The 10,941-nt window shown below is 53.5% G+C and overlaps 1 protein-coding gene across 7 annotated transcripts in view; it reads right to left on the reverse strand.

Moving 5' to 3' along the window:
* P4HA2 (prolyl 4-hydroxylase subunit alpha 2) overlaps window positions 1-9,524 on the reverse strand; it is a 33,107-nt gene extending 23,583 nt beyond the window's left edge. For 2 of the 7 annotated variants that reach the window (XM_077911596.1, XM_077911601.1), the window contains exons 1-4: window positions 9,410-9,524; window positions 8,739-8,873; window positions 827-950; window positions 113-209 (exon numbers count right to left, since the gene is read on the reverse strand). In XM_077911596.1, coding sequence (XP_077767722.1) covers window positions 113-209; window positions 827-908 — 179 coding nt within the window. In that variant the 5' untranslated portion in view covers window positions 909-950; window positions 8,739-8,873; window positions 9,410-9,524. Of the gene's footprint in view, window positions 1-112; window positions 210-826; window positions 951-4,659; window positions 4,885-8,738; window positions 8,874-9,199; window positions 9,318-9,409 lie in introns of those variants that run through there. The other 5 variants (XM_077911600.1, XM_077911597.1, XM_077911598.1 and 2 more) reach the window with 5 other exon arrangements.
* Window positions 9,525-10,941: the final 1,417 nt, after the last annotated feature.

The following is a 10,941-nucleotide window of genomic DNA, read 5'->3' on the forward strand; positions in this document are numbered from 1 at the left end:
TGGCATGAAGTAACCTCCACAGCAACCCCTCACTGCTCTCTAAAGGGCTTCCTCTTATGGGCACCCTGGATGGGTTCGGGGGTGAGGGTGGGGGACTTAGGACATCGGATACCTCTTAATCTTAGAGAGTTTGGCTTCCTCCACAAGGATGTACCCCTTCAGAGACTGCACCAGGTCCTTCTCTGCATAAATTAGGTCAGTCATGTGCCCTGTAGGGAAAGAAAAAAGGGCAGTAAGAAGTGGATGAGGGACGTCCATCCCCCTTCCTTGAGGCACAACAGCACAAGTCCTCTGGGACACTGGCATATCACTTCTCTTGGGACCTTGAGGATTTGGGAGTTTAAGGGGACCTAGGCACTCCCACGGTCCTGGACCCCAGCTTCAATAAGACAGAGATGGAGGCTTCAAGGGGATGGTGAGATGAGTGCACTAGGAGTACCTGAAGGAAGAAGCCCTAATTCTCATTCACCTACTGGCACCCAGGTGGGTCATGGCACCAAGGCATGGACATCATAAGGGCTTCTTTGCTCAGAACCACTCTCTGGCCCTGAACAGAGATGGTCAGAGAGGCCAGGAAGCCCAGGAGCAACCTTCACTTCTCAGGGAGGAGACCCAGTTGAGACAGGTGGCTCCCAAGAAGGACATTCAGGTCATCGGGGCCTCAGAAGGGGAAACAGCAGCTCTGTGAGCCCCACTTTCCCCAGAACTGGTCAAAACCAGTGGATGAGCCATTCCACCTTGAGTGAGAACAGGCTTCAGGTGGTGACATTCCCTGGCACTTGAGCCAAGGATTGCTCAGGTAGATGACAGTCCTGTTGGCACATACCAATAGAAGTGAAGAATTCAGCCTGCACACAGCCCAGGACACCAAACCAGGCCACCAGCAATGTGGACACCCAGCGTTTCATGGTCACAGAGAGTAGTGTCCGCAAGGCATTCAGTGACAGCCACTGGATCAACGGGTGAAAAAAGCAACTTAGGTGAGGAGATACATACACAGGTACACACAGACACATACGGCCAAACATGCCAAAACTCTGACTAGGACACAGAAACTAAGAATATCCTGCATCAGCAGTGCAAAGAGGCCAGGGTGTGCAACCAGTGATGTGCTCAATTCCGGCCCAGTGGGAGAGCTCGCACCCTCCAGATTCCCAGTAACTGCCAGCAACCATGGAAAGGCTGAATGGTGTGGGAGACTGTCACCTCTGATTCCAAGAGTCAGTCCAAGACTGCCCCACCCCTTCTCATTTCCCAGACTGCCTGTCTTATTTCTGTCTTTCTTTCCAACACACATGTCAGGATGGGGCCAGGTGCTGGAGACCTACAGGTAACATGTAACTCGTGCCTACAAGAAGTCTGAAAGTGTAGGAGAGACAATGACAGAAAGAGAACTTGACACAATAGGCTCCAGGGAACCCACACCCCAAATGAGGTATATGGCAGATGGTTGGCCAGAAGGGGAATAAAACTGCCCCCGGCCAGTCTGCACCTGGCCACAGCAAAGGCAGGGTGGGGAGCAGGCACCCTGGGCAGACACTGCTCTTCCTGTCTGCCACCACAGCAGACACCATCCTCACTGGCAAGGCACCATTCAAAAATATTTACTGAAGATCCACACAGGCTACTCACTGAGCTAGGCACCTGGGATTCAAAAATGAATTGGCCACACAAAGCCAAAACCCTGGGACAGGCTGGCCTGTCGACAGGGATGCAAGACCAGTTTCTGTCTTCTTGTCAGCCTAGAAATAGCCAGACTCAGCCGTGAAGGCAGCAGGCACGACTTGGGGCAAGCCCCACTGGCAGCAGACCTAAGTACGTAATGGAAGCTTTGGACATGGTCTCCCAGCTCAGCCACGCAGCCCAGAGCATGCTGGGGCCCCAGCTCAGCCATGTGGCCTAGCAAGCACCTCAGCCTAAGCTCTCCCAGTCCCTTCTCTTCCTGTTCTACTTCAGTCAAGCCCCACCAGAAATATATGAAGAGAAAACAAGGAAAACAAACAAAAAAAATGCAAATGCTTCTCCCCAAAATGTAAGCCTAACCTGACAAAATTTCAAATCTGAGGTAATGCCAGTTCATCAGGGTTTCACCTACTATGGGTGATCATACAGTCAGGTCTACGACTCCTTGCCTCTGAAGAAATTTCAATCCACTGTGGTTCCATGTTAGGCTCAGAAAAGCCCAACCACAAGGCCCAACCCCAAACAGATTCCTCTATCAGAAAGAGGAGAGAATAAGCGAATGGCCACATTTGTTCATATCCCTGCCAAATGCCTGCAAAGCCATCAGCATGCCCATCACTGCCCTAGCTGTTGGGGGCCAAGATACACAAAGCAAGATCTTTTGGGCCTGAACCTGCTACAGGGCACAGAGTATCAGGCTAAGGGATGGATTATGGAGTTAGGGCAGCAGAGGAAAGCAAATCACCAAGAGAAGGTGAGCAGACCATCAGCCCTGAGGTGGAGCACAGGTCCTCCTTGTCCCAGCCACAGGTCTGCTCCCAGGCCTTACAACCTCTGCATCTCCAGTCCAGGATTCCTGAAGGCCTCTCTTCTTGCTTACATAAGCCCCTTCTATAGGAAGTAGTGCTGTTCCTCATACCTCAAGAGGTTTAACTAACTCAGGAAAGCATCTTCTATATGTGAAAAGAAGGAAGAGTAAAATCCAGGGGCAAGGGGTATCTGTGGAAACTGAGGGGCCAGCCAACTGCCTGTCAGGCTGGGATGGTGGGAGAACAGGGCCCAGGCAAGAGACCAGACCAGACACGGTTGGAAGAAGGGGAGACCAGCGCTTCTCCCCTGTTGTGTCACCAGGTTCAGGGGTATACCTCTTCAGAGATCAGGTAACAGATTCAAGGCAGGGAGATGCCTCTCTGTTCCTTTCAAATCCTCCTGGTGATACTGACCATGGTTCAGGCCTTATAGCATTCAAGAAAAAGCAGCCAGGTTCCTTCATTACATGAATACCAGCTGTCATTTCTCTGGAATGCACTATCTGGCTTAGACTAAGCCCATCCACGAATACCAGCCCCGGAGGCAGAGCCCCAAAGAATCACAGATGGGGTTCTGGGAAATGGCTTGTCAAGAGCCTGCAAAGTCCTGCTCTGCTGGGAGGAGGGGAAGACAACTCACTGGTCAGAGAGCTAGGTACCCCCAAGCAGCCCTTAGGACGCCACCTCAGGCAGGGATGCCCTAGAGTCCCAACATTTCTCCTGATCCTGACCCTGAACACTAAAGACTTTGTATAAAAAGTTACTTCATCAAAGACAGGTTGGGAAGAGGCAGCATTCAAGAAGGACTGTGCCACAGTGTGGGAAAGGCCAAGCACCTACTTGCCTTCCCCCAATCCAAACTCATACCTGTACCCAGAGCTTACTTAGAACAGAGCAGGTGGGAATGTGTGTGCATACCCAGCACCCCCACTAAGTGTCCAGTGCTGCCTTTAAAAGCCCTTCCAGGACCCCTCAGAAATCCTTCTGGATTTCCAGAATAGGCCAGGAAATGGGCAACATCAAATCTCCTTTTATGAAAAACAAAACACAAAGTGGCACCAACCCTGAGGAGAAAAACCAATACTTTTATCTGCGATGCATCCCAGGTTTAGAACAATGTCTGGCCCATTATCATGTACCCAACAAACAATGCTTCACCACAGACTTGTTCAAGTTAGAAACAACAACAGAAGATTTTACATTTTTTCCACTCAATGGATTGTTATGGATTGTTCAGAATGGATGCTGTATGCATATTAAGTCCCAAGTTTGGACCCCAACAGAGAGGTCCAACAGAGAGGTCCTCCAAAGCCCACCAACACCCCAATGACAGTGATTCAGTCACCAAGTGACCAGCACGGTTTCTAAGCACAGACAAATTCCAAGACATACAATCAGAGCCCCAACAAGCCTGCTCTTTGGAAAGGACATTTACAATCTGGCCAAATGGCCATAAAAAGTTTCCAGCTGCAAAACAGCAGCGTCCTTAGCTTCTCCCCTTACCTCATCAGGCACCGATCCCTGCCAAACTCCCAGCTGCAACCCAAACGCAACAGCTTGACTTTTAACAATGTATTTAACAGCCTAGAGACAGAACATGGGTTTGCTGAGTACAAGCAGGTCTTGCCTGGCACTCATCAAGAAGTTGCCTGCCTTCTGTGAAGGAGCAAAAGCTCTCTAAAAAGGGCGCCCCCCTGTGGCCCTGCCTCCAAGTGGTGTAGCCAACTCTGGAATGATAGCCCAGAGGACCTGTGCCTTGTGGAGAGGCTCTGGAGGCCCCAGAACTTAGGCACGTGGATGTCCATTCAGGCTTAGAAGCTGACCCTCTGGAGAGAATGGGAGCTACCCCTCCTCACCTGATGTCAGGCCTCAGTCATCACCCTGGTGTGAGCCACCACCAATTCCCCCCTACAGCCATCCTGGCCCCTGCCTGCATTGCTCTCTCCTCTCATTCAGCAGCCCTCCCCGCCCCTCCTGCCAGCTCTGCTCTACAAAGCTGCCAGCATGGCTTACTGCAGCTGCTCGTTTGGTCTCTCTCTCCACTGCCCCTGCAATAAAGTCTAAACTCCTTAGCCCCCAAAGGCCTTCTTGACTCTGTATGACATGGCTCTCCAGCCCTCTCTAGCTCTATCTCATGAGTCTACATTTCCTAGCTTCAAATGCTTACCTTCCCTGGAAAATATTCTTAACTGAGGACTTTCTTCACAGAAACCTAGATGTTCATCTGCATCCATCCTTATACTTCTCCATCAGGTACAGGAACACATTGATTTGTACTTCCCACTTGGGTACCATCAAAACCACAAAGTCTCCTGCTTCAGTGGCCAGGCAAAATCAACATGTAAAGACCAAACTGGACTTTCACTCAGGGTCTTGGCAGAGGTTTGGCAATCTAAGTGAGAGTAACTCATTAGAAGGGACTACACATGAGGACAAAATCCACAAAGCCATCTACAGAATGCCTCCCATGTACCACTTCACAGTCTCTTGGCCTCACCAAGAGGCTGGTCTTCTGGGCCCTGGGTTTCTTGCTGGGCCTCAGATTCAGTGGAAGCATGTGGGCAAGCCCCATATCTCTGGCTCCTCCTGCTACTTTCAGACTCTACAGAAGTACCACACTGGCCTTCCCTGTGGCTACTGGAGGACCCTGCTAGTGCAACCAAGGAGCAAGAGGGAGCTAGCTCCGAGGAGGCAACTTTGACCAATGAAGACAGAAGACAGGAGGAGGCCGGCAGATAAATTCCTTCACCAGGCCTCCACTGCTGAACTGTTCTGTGGCATGGAATTTCTGCAGAGCTCACCCAGAGATAACCCACATGGCTAAACAACTACTACATCTCTGGGCAAACTGACCAACTTGCTAAAGCACTACCTTGTGCTTCCCATCCTTCTTTCAGGTTTCTTTTCCCTTACCCTTGCTGTACTCCACCCTCCAATAAAGCATTAAGCACTGCCCCAGGTTCTGCTTTTTTGGCAACTAAGCTAACCACTATTTATATTTCCAAAAATCTTTCAATTCTAGCATCTAATCCTCACCAAAACCTTGTAAACTAGATAATCATCTCCATTTCAGATATAAAAACTAGATAAATAAGGCTGAGCAAGAGTTTCCTGCATACCTGACATGCTACCACAAATCAGTGTCAGAGCTGAGACTCAAACCCAAAACACACTTTGCACGAGGTATCGCAAACATTCAATCCTACTCAGTAACATCTACTGTCTTACAGCAGCAGGGTCTCCCAAAACGACGAGCAGGCCTGCCCAGGTCAAGGACTTTATCATGGTTCACAAATCAGCTCCATAACATACCAGGCTGGATCCCCACCAAAAAGTCAACAGCAACATGGAGCCTCGAGTTCGGGTGAGAGCAGTCACTCCAGCCTCAGACATCACAGCACTCAGAAATGACCAATCAGCCCAGCTCAGGGCAAGGTAGTCCTGTCTAGTCAGGTGTCAGACAATCCCAACTTCAATCTCAGCTCTACCATCACTTCCTAGCTTTGTGACTTTACATAAGTTCCAGATCTCTCTGAGCCTGTTTCCCATCTATATAATGGTGATAACATTAGGACCTATACCTCACAGTGAGGACTGAATGAGATGACAATTATCAGTGTGCAGCCTACCATCAAGCACACTTATACCACATATCAGCACCAAGGGTACTAGAGTTACACCAGTAGACCTTAAGTGGCCAGCTGCCTGGCTAATCCCTGGAAATGAATACAGTCCAGTCTAGGGGACAGTGAAGATGAAAACAAGGCAGATATTGGGCAATCTCCACATCCCACAAGGACCAAAAGAAATGAAATATTACTTTAGGAGAGAGCAGAGTCAGGTATAATGCAGCACATTGATCATCAGGAAAATAACTCTGGAAGAGGTCAATCACTGGCTCTATAGCTCATCAAGGAAAGAAAGTTCTCCAGTAAAAGGCAGGGGATTGGACTAATACTCTAGGATCTCTTGTATTTCTATGCCTCTGACGTATTGGTTCCAAGTTCCTACAAGTACCAGGCCTCAGCTCAGGATCTCAGCCACACCCTGGTCCTCAGAAGTGCCAGGTACAAAGCAAACTATACTCCAGCAAGCACTTCCTAAAAGGGCTAAAGCAGGTACTGGACTGTGAACAAGCTCAGACAGATCCAATCTGAGCTGGAGAATTCACTACCCAAATACTTAATCCTCTGGCTGGCAATGACACCATTTGAACAAAAACTCTCTTCTAAGGCTTCAAGAAGTCTAGTCCAGATTTTTCATTTCCCTCCACCCCTTCTGAGAATAAAAACTATATCCTTCATTCCATATCCCCAGCAAAAACCCCAGAGACCACAGGCGCCACTAGCCCTCTCCCTCTAAGACAGGCTGATGTCCCACTCTGGGACACTTCGAAAGTCCAAACTGCCAGATTCAAGCAATCGAAGTTTAACTCTCGCTCTAGCATTCTGTCTAGGCTTGCACGTGCCTGCATCACAGCATTTCCTGCCAATCACCATCTGCATAAAATTAAACTCTTGACAGATCCCAAGAGCCAGGGACACACCCACCAACCCAATGTACTATCAGCCAGCGTGGCCACAAATCAGCCAAGGTCTTGCATCCAGCCTCAGAACCTCCCATGGATGTGGGAGGGCAGAGTAAAAGTGAGGCTCTGTCAGGAAATGAGTAGATCCCAGATTCCCTCATCCTAGTCATTCCTCAGGGCTGCACCCACACAGTCTCTCCTTCTGATGAATATTCACTCTCTGAGCTCTTCCTCTGCCACATGGCCAGCTGCCAACTTGAAGCAGCAATCTCAGGCAGATTATGAGCTACCCACCAGCAAGGATAGCGTCAATACCACCTCCTTCTCCTCTCCCTCCTAATTCTACCCCTAGGCACGCTCCAAGTAGAAGCCAGGCACAGGGTAGGTACTCAAGGAATGAAGAGAGATCAGCTGTGTACGAGTTATAGCAGTGGCTAAGTAAGCATTCTCCCAGGCACCCCATTTCAGAACCTCCTACTGGGTAAAAGGGTCTATCACAAGTCACAGGCAATGCCTAGTTGTCATCATGTCTGTCTACTGAGCTCTTGGAGAATGAGGGTGGCCCAATAAGACATCATCTCTGGGATGAGGCCGCCAGCCAACTCACTCCATCCTTGCTACGTGGCCTCCTTGGCTGGGGATGCACAGTGGACATACTTGGCCATCTGAGAATACGAAAAAAAAACCTAGAAGAAAAAAGGATTCAAAGCACGCTCCTGTGAGTATGTTGAAATGAACAGAAGAAGCTGGGCTCTGAGTCCCAGAATCACAATGAGAGGCTGCACCCTGGACACTTCAGGGGCAGTTTAAACATCAGCCAAAGGAAATCGTGGCTCATTGAACAGAGGAGTAAATCATGGAACCTGTTGTTCCATATGTGTTTTTGCAGCAGCAGCTTGCAAAAACATTCTACAAATTCTTAGGTGGACAGCGGATTTTGGCAAAATCTGGGACAGGTGAGAATGCTCTCAGCTACAAAATGATGTCCCCCAACCCTTGCTCTCAGAACCAGCATCTCCTGCAAGAAGGCTAAGGCTCTCAGGCTTCAAAGGGTTTATAGTAAGAAGCACAAGCTTGGGGCACCTGGGTGGTTCAGTGGTTGAGTATCTGCCTTTGACTCAGGTCGTGATCTTGGAGTCCTGGGATGGAGTCCTACATCAGCTCCCTGTGGGGGAGCCTCCTTCTCCTTCTATGTCTCTGCCTCTGTCTGTGTGTTCTCATGAATAAATAAATAAAATCTTGAAGAAGAGGAGGAGGCCGCGGTGGCGATACAAGCTTTAACTGGCACTCTCCAGCAGAAACACCAGTCTCAGTCTTGGGAGGCACACTAATGTGCTACACCATCTTAAAGATGTCACATTAGAATACAAGGCCAGGGGCCCAACTGTCCCGAAGTAGGAAGTGCCCTGATCTGTGCGCCTGCTGAGCAGCACTCACATGCACAGCACAGTACTAGGCACTGCCTAGTACTCACTTGAAACTGTAGCGCATAGGGTCCACCTGGCAGCTACCCCCTTAAATGTCCCTTCCTCAACGCCTTACCTCTACTGGAGTGCCCCGGTCTGCTCCCACTCACACACACCGTTGCTCTGTCCAGGTTACCCTTCTTTAGCCTTCCTCTGACCATTCCACCTCCTCCAGGAAGCCCTCTGGCCTGAAGCATCCTGTCCTCTACCAAAGAGCCACAGCCTGGTACTCCCTCCCAGCACAGCACTCACCACACTGTTCTGGATCTGGACTTTCCCAGTCTTCAATCCGTCCGCCCCGCTGGGCTAGCAACTCCTCGCTGCGCGACACACAGAAGGCGTCGTTATTTGAATTCGTTAACTTGTTACCACAGGTCAGCCCAGCTGCTAAGGAAAAACAACGCACGTTGGAAAGGGACGTCTAGAGGGGCGGAAAAAAGTTTCTCAACCAACAGCCCGTTTCCTGGGCACCAAGGCGCACCCCGCGGGGCCAGGGGCTCCGGCCCTCGGGGGAGCAAGGCGGCCCCGCGCTCACGCCCAGCGGCCCCGGGGTCCGGCCGACGGCCCCGCCTCCGCCGCCAACCTCTGGCCGCCCTCGGGGCCCGGCCGCCCGTCGCGTTCCCGGGGAGCCTGCCGAGGCCGGGCGGCCGAGTGCCCCGCCCCGCCCCGCCCCGCCCGGCCGCCGAGGGACCGGCAGGAAGGGCGCCGCTGACCTCACCGCCCCGAGCTCGGGGAGGGCCCGCAGGCGGCGGGGCAGGAACCCAGGCGGGAGGAGAACCAGGGCGGCGGGCGGCGGGCTGCGGGCTCCGGGCTGCGGGCTCCGGGCTGCGGCCGCACTGAACGCCCCCGGCCCCCAGCTCCCCGCCGCCCCGCCAGCGTCCGAGCTCAGCCGGGGCCCGGGGCCGCGCGGGCGGGGCGCTCACCTGGACACGCGCGGCTCCCGGCGGCTCCAGAACCTCCCGCGGCGGCCCGGCCCGCTCGGCGCCTCCTCCCCCGCGGCTCCGCCTCCCGCCGCGGCCCGGCCCCGCCCGCTTGAGCCGTCGCCACGTCCCCACCTCCCGCCCCCCCAGCACGCCGGGCGGCCCCTGCCCCGGCTCCGCGCCCTGGCAGCCTCGGCCGGGGTCGTCCCCGCCAGCCGCCCGGTGTGTGTGGGGGGGGGGGGGGGCAAGGGGGGCGGACAGCCGCGCGCGTCGGGGTCGGGGCCGGGGCCGGGGCCGGGGCCGGGAGCAGGCTGCGGGCCGGCGGGAGCCGCTCCCCGCCCTTCATGCCGCCGGCAGCTCGCCGCACGTACTCGGCGCCCGCCTCCCCTCGCCCCGCTCCACCTGCGGGCCTCGGCCCTCCCTGCCTCCCTGCCTCCCTGCCTCCCCGCTGCTGCAGAAGCGCCCGCGCGGTGGGGACTCCCGGCCGGGGCTCCTGCGCATCCTCTGGGGGTCCTGCCGGGCACTGGCTCCTGCAGCCCCTCCCCATCGTCACCACTCCCGAGTTACAGGGCGGGGTGGGGGCCCCCGGGGGGCCGGGGCCCGGGCATCCGTGCAATCGACAGACCAGTGGAGAAGACCTTGAAAAATACGGGGGACCTGGGGTCCTCCCCACAGGACCAAGCTCCCCCAAGGGTTTCTGTCCGTCCCCAGCTCCAGTGTCAGGCACTCCTCCTGGTGACGTACTTATGGGTGATGGGTTGATGAGAAGCGGACCAACCAAAGGCTGAGGTGGGGGGTAGCATATTGGGGCCAACTCTTGGTTTGCCCAAACCCCTTCATTCAACAGGGGCCAAGAAGAGTGGACACCTCATTTACCTAGCCCGGTGTGTGAGGGATTGGAGGCTGGGATGCCGCAAATCTCAGCCTGAGTCGGAGGAGGCCCTGGCGGCCAAGCAGGTTCCCACGCCTGCTCTGTGAACCTTCCTGATCATGAATGAGGGGAAACACGGTCTGAGAATCTCATCAGCGAGCTAGCCCAGAGTGGGAGGTGCCCAGCCTCCGCCCAGGCTGTGTGGGGATATTCCCTATGGCACTCTGTCCAGGCTGGCGGCCCAGGCCTGGGGAAGGCACGAGCATAGGCATGGAACTACACACAGCACACATAAAATAGGGAACCAGCCACTGTTCCGGCCTGCGTCAGCCACCAGCCAGAGCTCAACTAAAACCAAACAGAAAGCTAACTGTGTCTGCTACATCCTGTTATGCAGAGGAGCCTCCCTCTGCCTGCCCAGATTTCCGAATCATACCCCCTTCTCAGGAGCTTGCCCTGTGGATCATCCCTTCTCTCTCTTGATTATTCAACTGCCCCCTCCCCTGAACTGGATTCTTCCCTTGACCTATAAATACATTTAAGCCTCTAGTGTGAAAATGAAACCCTCATTCAACTCCACCAACGACTGCAGTGTCTCTCTCCTCAATCCCAGCAAATCCCCGGAAAGAATAGTCTGTCAATCCTTGTCCTCGTTTCTCCCACC

Source organism: Canis aureus, chromosome 10, assembly GCF_053574225.1.
Source record: "Canis aureus isolate CA01 chromosome 10, VMU_Caureus_v.1.0, whole genome shotgun sequence".
In the NCBI taxonomy this organism is placed as follows: Eukaryota; Metazoa; Chordata; class Mammalia; order Carnivora; family Canidae; genus Canis; species Canis aureus.